Source organism: Lissotriton helveticus, chromosome 1_1 (genome assembly GCF_964261635.1).
Source record: "Lissotriton helveticus chromosome 1_1, aLisHel1.1, whole genome shotgun sequence".
In the NCBI taxonomy this organism is placed as follows: Eukaryota; Metazoa; Chordata; class Amphibia; order Caudata; family Salamandridae; genus Lissotriton; species Lissotriton helveticus.
In genome coordinates, this window is record NC_136057.1 from 2133923224 (window position 1) to 2133939321 (window position 16098).

At 42.9% G+C, this 16098-nt stretch overlaps 1 protein-coding gene across 2 annotated transcripts in view; it reads right to left on the bottom strand.

Moving 5' to 3' along the window:
* Window positions 1-16098, bottom strand: part of TGFBR3 (transforming growth factor beta receptor 3) — a 344310-nt gene that overhangs the window by 99944 nt on the left and 228268 nt on the right. For both annotated transcript variants that reach the window (XM_078646301.1, XM_078646305.1), the window contains exon 6: window positions 3851-3998. In XM_078646301.1, the coding sequence (XP_078502427.1) occupies window positions 3851-3998 (148 nt within the window). The remainder of the gene's footprint in view (window positions 1-3850; window positions 3999-16098) is intronic.

Sequence of the window (16098 nt, forward strand, 5' to 3'; positions counted from 1 at the left end):
ATAGACTCAAGGCAGTAGGATGTGGGGTTCAAAATCTGCACATGAAGCACGTAACGATGTAGTGATTTTTTTGTTTGAATCTGTTATTTGAGTTTTTCAAGATTTCCAAAATAGTACAACATGCACATAGCTCATATAATTGTTCGAGGTTCGTGTCAGACAGTTACAGGGAAATTAACTCGTGATTCAAATACTGCTAAAAATAAAACAGAAAACTGTAATAATAAAACAAGCACTGGCATAGCCAATAGGCCTCGCCTTTGGAACCTTATATGAACCCATCTCAACCCCTCACCCTCACACCCTCACCCTCAACCCCTCACCCTCACCCCCTCACCCTCAACCCCTCACTCACCCCCTCACCCTCAACCCCTCACTCACCCTCATCCCCTCACTCACCCTCAACCCCTCACCCTCACCCCTCACCCTCACACTCACTCACACTCACCCTCAACCCCTCACCCTCACTCACCCTCAACCCCTCACCCTCACTCACCCTCAACCCCTCACCCTCACCCACCCTCAACCCCTCACCCTCACCCACCCTCAACCCCTCACCCTCACCCTCAACCCCTCACCCTCACTCACCCTCAACCCCTCACCCTCACTCACCCTCACTCACCCTCAACCACCCTCAACCCCTCACCCTCACTCACCCTCAACCCCTCACCCTCACTCACCCTCACTCACCCTCAGCCCCACTCACCCTCAACCCCTCACCCTCACTCACCCTCACTCACCCTCACCCTCACTCACCCTCATTCACCCTCACCCTCATTCACCCTCACCCTCACTCACCCTCACCCTCACTCACCCTCACCCCCTCACCCTCACTCACCCTCACTCACCCTCACCCTCACTCACCCTCACCCTCACTCACCCTCACTCACCCTCACCCCCACTCACCCTCAACCCCTCACCCTCACTCACTCACCCTCACCCTCACTCACCCTCAACCCCTCACCCTCACTCACCCTCAACCCCTCACCCTCACCCTCACTCACCCTCAACCCCTCACCCTCAACCCCTCACCCTCACTCACCCTCAACCCCTCACCCTCACCCTCACTCACCCTCAACCCCTCACCCTCACTCACCCTCACTCACCCTCAACCCCTCACCCTCACTCACCCTCACCCTCACTCACCCTCACTCACTCACCCTCAACCCCTCACTCACCCTCACTCACCCTCAACCCCTCACCCTCACTCACCCTCACCCTCACCCTAACTCACCCTCAACCCCTCACCCTCAACCCCTCACCCTCACTCACCCTCAACCCCTCACCCTCACTCACCCTCAACCCCTCACCCTCACTCAACCTCAACCCCTCACCCTCACCCTCACTCACCCTCAACCACTCACCCTCACTCACCCTCAACCCCTCACCCTCACTCACCCTCAACCCCTCACCCTCAACCCCTCACCCTCACCCTCACTCACCCTCACAACACATATTGTGTTACAATAGGTGTCACATTTGCGAAAGATAAAACTATTGGCATTGTAAATAACAAAGCTATTAATTTCGCTATTTTCAAAACAAGCACATAAATAAAAAATGTGTCCTTTACAATACCAATAGCTCAAACTTTCCTAATGCGAGACCTATTGCATTGCTGTGCTTCTCTCCCCTGCTGCACTCTCCTGCTCTCTAGAGATGTGGCCTAACGACCAGAGCTGCCATCTAAGTCACGTAAATACAAAACATGTTGCATTCCAAATGCTATAGGTGTCACATTCGCGAAAGTTATAACTATTGGCATTGTAAATGACAAAGCCATCAATTTAGCAATTTTAAAAACCAACAAATAAATAAAATATGTCATTTACAAGACCAATAACTCCAACTTTTCTAATGCGAGACCTATTGCATTTCCAATGCTTTTTTTAATCTTAGTTTCCCTCGGCAGCGTCTGTCGACTCCCCCCACCCTGCTGCACCTTCCCTCTACTCTTACCAGCACTGGCCGTCACTGCCTAGCTAACAACTGGTCAGTCTTTACATTGGGTGGGATTTACTCCAAAGCAGGAGTCAGCTTTTGCTAGCATGCTGACAACACACAGTTACACTTAAAGTCTGACCGCACTGACAGCATTGACACTCTCACATAACACCTATCCAGTGTTTGATCATGGATGTCCCAGCTGAAACTAAAACATAACATCTAGAGGAATCTTCAGTCCTTTGTCCCAACAATGCTACACCTAGCCCTACAGAATGGTTGAGGAAGCTACATGCCCTACACATCTTCTGAAAACTTGTTGTCTCTGCAAAATCACACAGCTTCACATTAGACACATTCATTACTCTTGACCACCAATTAAGGAAATCGCTGAAAGTAAAGGATTTCAAGTGAAGCCACTTCTTAAAATCAGAATATTCATCATTAAACACGTGTCAGACATTCACTGATCTAGCAATTCAGATCCAAGAGGAGTGTTGTCAATTTCCTCACTTCCTCAAACCAACTGCTAACCATTTAAGGAGTAAATTGCAGCAGTAGACCTGGGAAAAGGGAGTGGGATATGAGAGGGAAACAGCGACACTAGTTATCTTCATTCTGCCTGCTCTTACAGCTGGGCTCAGCCTGCTCAGCTGAAGCATTTATATCTAAAATGATAAAATAAGAAACATTAAGGGCATTAATCAAGGTGTTGTGGGTCGCAGAAGTGGGTTTTAAAGGAAATGATACCACAGCCAACAGAGGACGCTGTTTGGATACATGCAGTGACTCTAAAATAAGTCACAATGCATCATGCAGCATCATTGCAAGGCGGGCACAGTTGGGCATGCTGCCAGAATCACAGCTCGCGCATGCGCTCAAGGGCCCCTTACGCAAGGTCACTCTCTTCGGGAGGAGTTTGTGACCTAGCTTGATCAGGATCTGGGGCCGCCAGTCATTGACCTTGCCGTAGGCTCTAACAGGGATACGCAGAAAGAGAATATCTTCATCACTTAGATTACGATAGGAATGGCTCTGTATTAGAAACATGTTAAGGTTAGCCAATTGATACCTTGTACCTATCAATGTATTGGACTTTCTGCGTATTGTACATAATGTAAATAATAATATTAATGTTTCTTGTGGATTTTATGTAATAAAATACGTCTGGGGTTACTATGACCCCTAATTCAAACAGTGGTGTTTGCATTGTTTGCCTTGTGGGAAAGGTGGGCAGCGAGCCACCATGGGAGCTGGACGGGTCCCCATTTCCCAAGAGTATTTGGCTTATTGATGGGAGGGGTTCTCAGGCAGTACCAGACCATATCCTTTATGCTTGTCAGAATCTGTTTTAAGCTGTCTGTCCCAAGATTATGAACTTGAGCTCACTCAAGGATACTCATAAACCGTGTTAGTGGCATGTGGGTATGTATGGTCTCCATGGACATGCAAGGAGTAGCTCACACTCAGGCCTATTTGATGGCACATTTCCTATATAGCAATTTCCTAATAGCGATTGCGACTCTGTAGGAATCGCTATTAGGAAATCGCAATATTAGTATATTCCATTTTGCATTTCCTAGCAAGCCGTTTCTTGGGATTCGCTATTTAGGAAATGAAAAATGGAAGAATCGTACATATGGGCCTAAGTGAACAATACAGTACTACTGGAAAGTGTTCGGATTTCTAAATACAGTAGCCGTAGGACCCAAGCACTCTATACCACGCTGTGCAAATAACACTGCACTAGTGATAGGAATGTTTCCTACCCAAGCACAGGGTGCAGTATAAGTAATCAATACTGTACTACTTTATGGTGCCCTATGACATACATTTCTCACAACATTTCAGTATATGAGCAGGATGATGTCAATCAAAGAGGAAAGACAGCCTTTTATCATCTTACCAGCACTTCCAGTTTTCCCTGGATGTCATGCGATTTGATAACCCAGTTGACGGCCTTTTCACACTTCAGGATAAGCACAAGGTCTCTGACAAGCGTGGAGTCTGGGTGAAGGGGCCTGATATCAACGATTATATCCACCTGGAAAGAGCTGCATGTGGAAAAGAAAGACAAAGTCAGGAGAGAATGCCAAATATTTTCAACTCCCGGCCTCCCGCCCATCCATCAAGCCCCTTGTGTCTGGCCAGCTGATTAAAATGCTGGCTCAGATCCCAGGTAGCACATATGGCGAACACATTGCTTTTACGCACACTTTTTGCAGATTCGGACTCATTATAGTGACTCTCTGCCAGTAACTTACAGGCATTACAATTCCCTTCACACTAACACCTCCTAGGCACTGTTTACAAGGATAAGTTGCCTTAAGTTATGAAAAGTCATGAATATGGAAGCAAACCCTATATTCGATTTGTAGCAGATGACACACAGCAGGAAAGAAAAGCTTCAAAAAACAGCTCCTGTGTCAAGTTTTGTAAATCCAAACATATCAGCGTTGATGTCTTTTGACGTTCAAATACTCATCAGCAGGTCTTCCACACAAAGCATAGCCTCTTTAATAAGGCAAGGAACTCAACTGTGAGATGTGGCGCTTTGGGATAACACACCACACTGTGGGCCCCCTAACCTGCTCTTCTAAGGCTGCCTCTTCCGTGGTCACACTCGAAGTCCAAACCTCTCAGGGATTTCTTGAAAATGAGGAATGTAGCAGCCAGGTGTGTTCTTATTACGTTATACTATACCTAAAGCCAGACAGTGGTAACATGGACTAACAGACAAACCTACAAACAGGGCCAGCTTTAGGGCAGTGCGACAGGCTGGGCGCTGATCTGTGGAGGGTCGCTGACCTTAATGGGAGGAAGGTGCTGTTCTGAGCAATAGCTTATGATTGTTGAGATGAGGGGCACTTTTGCCTGGTGGTAGTTAAAAAATACGAGCAGGCGGTCATGGGGTGTGGGGGCGCCAAAAAGGATTGTCGCACCAGGCGCCATCAGCGCCATAGCCCGCCCTACGTACAAAGTACCCAAGTTGCCTTATGTTACATACAGAACTAGCTGCCAGCATTTTAAGTCAGGGCAGCGACATACACATGGCCCATTAAATGGGATTGATTTGAAATTTAACAACATGTAACATACTTTGCAAACAGTTTAACCTTCACATTCTTAATTAAGGACAGAAACGATTTTACTTCAAGACAACCACATCCAAGCATGCGTGACAGTGGTGTAATTACGATAATAAACCCAGTTCCATTTTTATCAATGACACCACTATCCTACTTTTAAAGGAATAAATAAAATGCATGTTTGCGAATACACATAAGTTCTGAATTAGCAAGGAAAACATATGTCAGGATTGACCTATTTGCCGGTAAGGGAGGGGGGGGGCTTGGGGGGGAACCAGGGGGGAGACAGGGCACGGCATGGCATGGTATATAAAAGAGAGAAGTACTTCAGTGAATGAAAAAACTGAACGGAGAGAATGGCCGGGGAAACGAAAATATGGAAAAAGAAAGAATAGAAATAACGATGATACAGTGCTTATGGAAGGGAAAAATTTATCTGGCGAGGGGGACAAAAGTGAGGAAATGGGAAAAAAGGTAAAAAAAGGAAACCATCTGTACAATATGTATAATGTGAATCAGTATGGTAACAAAAAAATGAATTATCTATGGGGACTAGATATGTAACGTGGAACGTGTGCGGGCTAAACGATACTCAGAAAAGGTTAAAAACTTCAATGTTATTAAGACAGATGAATGTCGACTTTATTTTTTTACAAGAGACACACATTATGACTTCACAAGAATTCTATCTAAAACAATTGGGCTATCAGGTATTAGTAAGTTCACAGCAGGGTGTTAAAAAGAGGGGAGTAGCAATACTATCTAGAAATAAAAATTTGCTTCTAAGAAAAAAAGCATTAGATCAATGGGGGAGGTGGGCAATGGTTGAATGTATGATAGATGGGGAATGGACTACGCTGATAACTGTATATGGATCAACTGAGGATGACCCGGAGATTCTTCAATTTCTAGATGTAGAGCTAGCTACTTGGGCACCCAGAATTATTATGGCAGGGGATTTGAATATCAATGGGGCTGACGGTCTGGGCTTAGGCTCATTCGGTAAATATTCTGGGAGAAAGAGGCGCGTCTGCCAAGCCTTGCAGGGACTGGTGGCAAATAATACTCTATCTGATGTTTGGGGGGAAAAAAAAATGTTGGAAATAAGGGTTATACATATTACTCGGCCCCACATAAAATCTGTGTAAGATTGGATTATTTTTTTATATCTAACGTACTTATACCGGAATCAACAATAGAAAGACTCCCACGGATCCTAAGTGATCACAATCCCCTAATTCTTACACTACCAAAAGTAGCAAATATTCGAGAGCAAAGACAGTGGACTTTTGAAAGAGAATTATTGCAGGAAGAAAAATACGTGAATCATATGAAAGTATGGATCAAAGAGTTTTTTGATATTAACAGAGATAGTTCTACTGTAGGAGTAGTATGGGATGCTTTTAAAGCGGGGGTCAGGGGAGAAACCTTGAGCTTTAATTCTTATAAGAGAAAACAGGAGCAGATGAGAAATACTGAACTCGCAAAAGCAGTGCTTAAGGCTGAAGAGAAATTAGAGGAATGTATAGTAGGCGGTATTCCAGTAGATAATGCAATCATGGAACTTTTGAAAGTGAAAGGGGAGGCAGAGGGAGAAATCGCTAGAAAGGCGGCAAAATTATATACTGCAAAAAGAGAACAATGTCACGAATGTAGCGAAACAGTCGGTAGAACCTTAGCTGTTCGAACAAGGCAGCAAGAAGCAATAGGAACTGTAAGGGAGATTAGGGATACTTCTGGTAGGATCCATACAGAATCAGGGGAAATAAGAGAGGTGTTTAGAAACTTTTATGAGAAGTTATATGAGGAATCAATAAGGGGAGATGCTACTAAAATTAGAGATTATCTACAGGAAATACCAGTGACTAGATTCTCGGATGAAGAGGCAGACACTCTAGAGGAAGTTTTTCAGGGGGAAGAAATTAAAAACGCTATTCTGAATCTCCCCTCTGGAAAAGCGGCAGGCCCAGACCAGATTCCGATAGAGTTTTATAAAGTATTTTGGGACATCTTAGAAGCTGACATGGTTAGGATGCTACAACAGGCACAAACTGGAGATTCAATACCTACCACATGGGGGGGGGGCTGAAATAGTGATAATTTTAAAGAAAGGGAAGCCTCCAGAAGAACCAGGGTCATACAGGCCCATCACTCTGATGAACACGGACACAAAAAAAATTTCCAAAGTATTAGCAACACGATATGCTAAAATAATAGATAGAGTAGTGAGCAATAACCAGCATGGTTTTATACCTGGAAGAGGCACCACGTACCATACACGTAAGGTAATAACTTTACTTGATGCCACAGCAGTCTCAGGGGACCCAATGGCGATTATGCTACTAGATGCGGAAAAGGCATTTGACCGGGTCTCCTGGGACTATCTGTGGCATATTCTTGAAAGATCAGGAGTAAAAAAAAAGTATATTAAAGCAATTCAGGGGCTATACATAGATCCTGTGGCCTCTGTGCGTGTGAATGCGGGGATTACAACACAATTCCAGATTAGGAGAGGTACGAGACAAGGCTGCCCCTGCTCTCCATTGTTATTTGCAATGTATATGGACCCATTAATTCGGAGAATAGAGACCTGTGATAGAATTAAAGCACTGCCTACTCGAACTGGTTATTGCAAAATATTAGCGTATGCTGACGACGTCGCAATATTTACACCAACACCTATGGAGGCTATTACACAAGTGGAAATAGAAGCTTTGAAGTTTGGGGAAATTTCGGGTTATAAACTTAATACTAACAAGACCCAGATAATTAAAAATCACAACACCATTTGTACAGATACTCGAGTTGTCCAGGCAGGCACATATCTCGGAGTGTCTATCTCAGCTGATTTAGACCACTTAGTGGAAAAGAATCTAACACCCCTAATTAATAAAGTACGGAGAGATCTAGACAGATTAGATAATCTACATTTATCAATAGTGGGACGAACAAATGTAGTAAAGATGTTGATTTTACCTAAGTTTCTTTATTTTTTCAGGGCAATACCTTTACTATTTGAAGTTAAATTGTTTAAGAAGATAGAAGATATGATTAACAGATTTATATGGGCAAAGGGGAAAACCAGGAGAGCACTTAGATTTATGACACTACCACGGGAGAGGGGGGGGTGGGCACTACCAGATTTAAAGTTTTACTATTGGGCAGCAGCCCTGCAAAATATGGGTGGCTTAGCGGGGGGTGCAGAATCTGATGGGTGGAATGAGTTGGGATCACTTGCAATTTATGGTTTACTGTTGGGTCCAGAAGCAGAAAATGTTTTTTTTAAATATACTGAAATCAGTTATTACAAAAGGACACGATTTAGAACGCTCCTAGCGGCTTATACTGTTTGGAAAGCCTTTACTAAAAGATTTGGGCTGGGGCGGTATAATTTCTACACTAGACTGAGAGGGAATCCAAACCTACCTGTGGAAGTAGTCTCTGATACTATATTCATAGAATGGGAAAGAAAAGGAATTAGAAGGATGGGTGACCTAATGGACCAGCAGGGTGTCTGCCAGTTTTCCGAACTACAAGCTAAATATGCAATTGATAAAAGACAATTTTTTAAGTACTTACAAATAAGGAGTCTTTTGCACAACAAACAAGGTGGTGTGTCAGGATTCAGTAAAAATGCAATTATGGAAGTGATCGAAGCTGGCGAGGAATGCACTATAAAGAAATTCTATGCTGAGTTATTAAATTCAAAAGAGGATGATATTGAAAAATTGGCAAATAAATGGAAAGATAGTCTGGAAGTCAGGGAGGAAAGTTTCCATATGTCTTTGGAAATGGGGTATACACTGTTATGTTCAGCACCTCTCCAGGCACAACATTATAAAACATTATACCACCTATACCATACGCCTGCAAAGATAGCCCAATGGGGGGGACAGCAGGAACTAACTGCTTTAGATGTGGAAATTCAGAGGCGGATTTAATTCATGTATTTGCAACATGTCCTCATCTGCAGCCACTTATAAAGAACATACAGGGGTTCTTGAACCAAGAATTAGGAATAAACACTCACCTTACCCCCCCAATAATTCTCTTGGGGATAAAGGAGGAGGAGAGACAACATCAGGATAGATGGGAATCCTTTTTATTCTTAGCTATGGCAGTCATGAGACTTTGTATTGCATCTGCATGGCTGGATTCATTACCACCATCATTTCACCAATGGTTGGCTAAATTACTATCAATATATAATTTGGAAACTGAGATATATGCAAGGAAAGGGAAAAAGGGAAGGAAAACCGGCAAACATATTTGGGATCCCATTACTCGTTGGAAAGAAGGGAATATGGTCTGAAAGGTTTGAAAATGTTTGAACAATATATACTTTGTTAAGAAGTTTATTACTATTGTTTAAGATACATTTAGATACGCTGATTTCGGCCCAATTTGGGGGGAAAAGCTTGTAATTGTGTTTGTTTGGACCTTATTTATCAGTGTACTTATCTGTTTATATGTTTTATGTGATAGTAATCTCTCTTTTTCTTTCTTTACATTCTCTTACACTAAATATTACTTTTTTTCTGTTTGAATATATATGTCATGTTTTATGTAAATGTTGCCGTGCCCTGTATATATGTAAAAAAGAGGGGGAAAACTTTTCAATAAAAATATTTAAAAAAAAAGGAAAACATATGTATAAAAAAAAGAGTAAAATAATTTAATGGATTAAAAGATGGCAGTTCCAAGCCCGGATATCTATTGGGTTCATAAAGAGCAGACCAACCTTTCAATTGCTATGTTATTTTCCCAGGTCTCCATGTCAACTGGGTAATCCACATTTTAAGATGAAAAGTCTGCTATCACAACCTCATTTCCTTCTTAAAACTTATATCTTACTTTTTAACGATCAGGCTTTGCTTCTGAAAAAATGGGCCTTTTTATACATGTAAGGGGCCTCATTTAAACAAGATACTCAGATTCTAACAGGGGTTACCATTAAAGAAAAGCAGATATACACGTTTGAGAAGAAATGGGTGTAGCAAACTTGCCATTTCCACATGAGCACCCAAACTTTTTTCTCTTTTTATGAACCCTATTTTTGCTGGTATTAGAACTCTGTGCATGTGACACCGGTATTTGGTGTCATGGTGCGTTTTGTCTCTGGCCCTAAAATGGTACTGGTAAAACTGATATCACCCAATTGGTCTATTTCACATTCCTGTAAGGCCATAGTTGATAGCACAGAAAATACACCAATGGCATAGGTGTTAACTGTCATGGGTGGACAGCAGTGTGTAATTGCACCTCCCACATATATGACAAAAATATATGTATGCCTGAAGTCCTGTGCTCTAGTTGTGCCTCAGTCTGAAAATCACTGCAGTAACACATGGCAAGGAAAAGGACTATCACCATTTAGGAAAACTTGTTTTATATTTTAATATGTGAAGCTTATGGTCTACCTTGTTAGCCCACGAGGCAGGGTACTTAATATTTAACAAAGTGTGGTGCTCCATATTTAAAGATTGTACGTTCATATTAACGAAGGCCTAAAAATTATGTTAATGAGCAGTTCCACCTACATTTTTAATGCATGATTAAAATATATAACTGTATTTCTCAGCCTGGGAAAATACAAGTTCTTCAAAGTTATTTCTTAATTTTCAAAATCTGATTTAATGATGAAATCCTATTTTTGATAACTAAAGTGGGTCAGTAACATGATAAAATGGACTTTTGGCAGCCTGAGCCAGACATGGTTTGAAACTCGCCATGCCATTCATCACAGCCCGAGAGCTGGAGCACATATCCTTAGCTGTGCCAGTTAATGAACCAGGCAATGAAGATAATAGACTGCCTCTCAGCCCAGGAACAAAAGGGAGGTGTTAACTGACCACTTAGCAGGGATTAGCTATCTGGGAGTGGGTAGGAAAAGTTTGTACAATTAAGGACATCCATAGCGCTACCACTTTTTACTTGGAGATGCTAGGGCTGGTTTCTCCTATTCATTCCAAGGACCCTCCTAGATAACTAGGCTTCAGTCAAAGTGGGGGAAAGAACCAGTTTGGACACGGTCAGATTGGAGGAGAGATACTTTAAATAAAGAATTGGCATAGAAGCTGAAAAGAGGCCTGCCTGGGGGCAGAAGGGTTCTTACATAATGAAATAAAGGCTCCTGGGTAATTTTACAACACGGCAAAGAGAATGTGCTGCATAAGGCCGCAAGAAAATAGTTATGATTGGGTAGCAGAATCTATCCAGTCACCCGCTACTGCACAGGATATATTTAGAACCCAAATAACCACCTCCTCAGCACATCTCTGGACCTGTGAAGATCCCACCTGAAGAAGAAGGCCCAGCTGGAAAAAAGAAGACTCCTGACTTCTGCTGGAAGTAGCAGACTCGTTTAAGATTGTCTGACTTCTACTGACAGCCAAGTACTGGAATACTCTCCTGTGGTCAAGTGACTGACCTCCTCTTTCTCGGCATTAGCAACACAAAAAGCGGGAGCACTCCTGACTCCAATAAGGCATAGCCGACCACAAAGCACTGGACCTTGCCGGAAACCTGGCTGGAGAGATACCTGATGCCTCGAAGCAGTGCTGTGCACTATGTGCTGCAGGACTGACGAAAAGGAAGAGTCCCAACAGTAGATAAGCATGGGACTTGGTGTGACCCACTCTGAGCTTTTTGCCACTTTGAAAAGAGGTTCTGTGTGAACTGTCACTAAAGGTATGCTGCCTTGTGGAACCCTCCCCATGTACAGTTAAAAATATTGCTCTGCTTGAGGATTTTGATTACCCAAAAAATGATTACATCTACAGGAACAAACTTGAGCCATCTATCAAACTGGCAAAGTACCCTGGTGGTCACGAAATCAAACTTTGTCCTACACTGAATGTTTAGCACCATAAACCAATGGCTTCAGCGGGAGCTCACTGATGATGAATCTGATCTCAAGGACCCCCACCAGCCACAGCCTTAGACTTTGCCCCGATGGAAGATTTTGACTTCCAATTCAGAGCCCAAAGGTAAGGACTTTGACCGGGATGTCCCACTTGGTATAGCCACTTCTCATTACATTTTTCCCTATTTTTATAAACTGGATTGGACATTTTGTGGTGATGTGTACTTTACTTTAAAATTGTTGGCACACCTTGAGTTAAATATGCACATCTCTAGGAATTGCCTGCTGCATGTACCATAGCTACAATGGGCTAAGCAGAGATTATATCAGGACTTTGTTTTGACCTAGCCATATTGTGTTTATTAAGTTGGTAGGGGGGTCACACCATCCTCAATAGCCCAGTTTCTGACAATAAGCATTTTTGGCTAATTCAGTATAAATTATGTCAGTCCCTACCACTTTCAGAGGGTGAGTCACTGCTCAGTGGCACTGGGCAATTACCTATAGGAAAGCAGCGGTTGTACAAGTATTACAATTTAAGAGTACAAGCACAAAAGCTGAAGACCTGTAGTTGGACAGCATTCTTTTTGGGACACATGATATACAGGATTGTTTCCGTGCCCTGACTGCCTAGCTACATGTAAATTTGGTATCCTGACTTTTATTTTGGCCCTGACATCACACTAACCTAGAGTGTGCCAAGATGCCAGGACCAGTCCATGACAATGCAAGCTCTTGCACGAGTTTTGTGACATTGAGGGGCATACCACACATGCCATCATATTGGATGGAGGACTTCTGTTCCTGTCCTAGGTGTGGCACAAAAAGCGGTGGTGGCAGTCTACAATGTTTTGTGAGTTTAAATTTGATCAGACCTTTAATCTGTGTCATTGAGAGTCCACCCTACTAACCTGTCTTGTGTAAACTTCCCTTATTATGTGAAAACAAGAGCCTTGCCCTGAAAACCCATGTACATCTCAAGTGTGTGTGTATGTACCATTATCCTATGATACTTGTAGAAGTACCGTGTGTGTGTGGGGGGAGTCTGAGTACCAAATGCAGGAGGATCCATTTTGGACTCCACAGATTTCTCATACTAAAGTATAAAAAAAAGTAAGGGATGGAATGCTAGAATTAATCTCAGCCACTGGTCTGCATCCCAGTAATCGTTATTGGGTCCAAACTGAGGTGGCATGGTGTGCAAAATAACAATGGACTGGCATGTGACTATGAGTAACTTTCAATGGCTGAGATTAATTCAACCATTCCATCCATCATTTGTTTGTATAGTTTAGCATGTCACCCTAAGTGGGAGGGGTATGACCAGACGTGGGTTTCGTGCACACTGTCACTGGAACCAAGCTATACCTGGCTGATGAGCCCTATCTAAGACAAACCTGGTTCTGGGTTGCTTGTTTTCCAGTTGAGGGAGACCTGGCCTGGCAGTTTGGGCTGAATTGTTGCCACTGAAGCAGGGTCAAGACTGATTTTCATATGGCTGAGGCTAAACTAAGGTGGCATGGTGTGCAAAATAACAATGGACTGGGATGTGGCTCGAGTAATTATCAGTGGCTGAGATTAATTCAAGCATTCCATCCATCACTTTTGCGTATACTTTAACAGCTTTCACATGGCACAGCATTGAGGATGAGGACAGCTCCCCAGGCAGTGGAAGTGTTGCCTGCATTCCTGTGGCTGGAGGGGGACATCTTGACACTGAGGTCAGGAGGAAGGAGACAGGACTACCTTTCGGAAGAATTCCATGAATATTTGTTAGCAAGGGCAGGCTGATTAGTTCTTCCTGAGCTCTGCCACTGGGTGGATAATAGGGGTGAAGGCTGAGAGTGCAATTGCTGTAGTTCAAGGTGATCACATTTCTTGGCCAGGCCTGCTTTTTTGCCTGTCCATTATTACAGCTTTAGAAAGGTTGATGACAGCTATGTGCATGGACCTCATACTTTATTAAGCCGATGTTGTTGGTACTCCCACTTAGAGACAGCCACAGTAGTACTTGGATGAGAATCATAGGGGTACACAAAGTTTGTGGTTTGTATCAGCCCCAAGTGCTTCTCGACCAATGATGTAAGTGCTCTGCAGAGTATGCAAAGAGCTTCTGAGTAACAACGGCTGATATCTGCCTGACAGCCAGCCTCCCCAAGGTAAGGGGACATCACCAAAAGTGTGCACTTTCTGCTGATCGATCTGAGGGTCTGTGTAGTGCCTAAAGGCTTGCATGCCTGCTAAAACATGGAAGTAGTGTGCCAGGCCCTGCAGGAGAACAGACTGTCTATGAGAGGAAACAACAATTGCGAACAGGGTTTTTTAGGGCTGAGGGAAATACTGGGCGCACAGCTCACAGGTCATGCGCAGGAGATATGGTGTAAAATAGAAGGTGCATGCAGGTGAGAGGCAAATCCCTAAACCGCTCAGAGGTGTGTTGGAGGACACACCGTATACAATGTAAACAAAAACCCACTGCACACTACATATAAAGTATAAGCACAACAGATGTCTCAATGGACATAAAAGTTCAAGTTTTCCTGGACAAAGAAGGGGAACACCAGTGTTTCGGCTCCTCTTTTAATGTTCATACATAGCCAGCCGACACGTGTTTCGTCGCAAGAAAACACTTTTTCCGCGACTCCTCAGGGCTGGGGAGGATACAAAATTAGAGGATGGAATACATAGTATTGATACAGCAATACTGCGGGTTAAGTTGTGACTGTATTTGGTGCAATTGTGGGGTGTGGGTGAATATTGTGACCATAAACAATTGCACAATAGTGGATGCACATTTGTGCAATTGTTTATGGTCACAATATTCACCCACACCCCACAATTGCACCAAATACAGTCACAACTTAATCCGCAGTATTGCTGTATAAATACTATGTATTCCATCCTCTAATTTTGTATCCTCCCCAGCCCTGAGGAGTCGCGGAAAAAGTGTTTTCTTGCGACGAAACACGTGTCGGCTGGCTATGTATGAACATTAAAAGAGGAGCCGAAACACTGGTGTTCCCCTTCTTTGTCCAGGAAAACTTGAACTTTTATGTCCATTGAGACATCTGTTGTGCTTATACTTTATATGTAGTGTGCAGTGGGTTTTTGTCTATGAGAGGAAGCCCAGCGGGGTCTCAGCATAAGTAACACCCAGACAAACAAAACAGTATTGAAGAGCGAGCCAAGGCGCATGAGTGGGTCTCCTGATCTCTCTATGCAGTTCTGGCTTAGAATTGCCCTGAAAGGCTTTACCAACTCAAATGTGACTGTGTCTACTGACAGAACCTGGGGACAATCACATGAAGCGAACAATGGTTCTGCCATAACTCACTTTACAAAGACAAGCAACTTTAAAGTCATGTATCCCTTTATTCCATTGGGAAAATGAAATAACGAGGTAGACAGATGATCTTGATGTTTCCAAGTAATTTATTGGAGTTGGTTACAAGTTGGAGATACAATAGTTATAAGCCCCACCAGGAGCACCTAACCAGGCGCTCAGCCCCAATCTAACTGATATTTACTACTCCCAACATTCCATATTGCATCACTGATGCAGGGTTCCACTGACACAGCATAGCACATGTCAGGCCAGGATACTACAGATATTAACAAATGTTTCTAGAGAAAATTATCTAAACACATGGTACAAGTAAAATAGCAAAAATTAATTGTGGCATACAGTCATTTATTTTAGTCAAAAGAAGTGGTCATTCATAGAAAAGCAAGTACTACACACAAAAGTATCTGGTGAGGGATGTGATACAAAGTGAAATAACGTGTATAACGTACATACATCATAACAAATGTATTGGATACAAAAATAAATGACAAAAAACATTCAAACACGGAGTGGAAAACAGATATATATTCTCACAGGGACCTAGAAGTTTCTTTAAACAATTTATAATGGTTACAGTGGAATGTACAACTTCTAATTGTGCATCGACGTTTCGCCCCTGGTAAATCTGTGCTATGGTTGAGCATCAAATGTGGCTCTTCTATAGGACAAGACAAAATAAATAGTGTGTAGCCTCTTTGATATGGTTTTCAAAGAATCCAAAACTGTGGTTCTATCAAGGAGCGCTAGCGTCGCTCTTTAATGAGAGGCAATCAATCCTGGAAGGGCTCGCCATGATTCTATGGGTTACTTTCGCATAGTGCCTTCAGGAAATTGTGTAACAACATTGCTTGTGG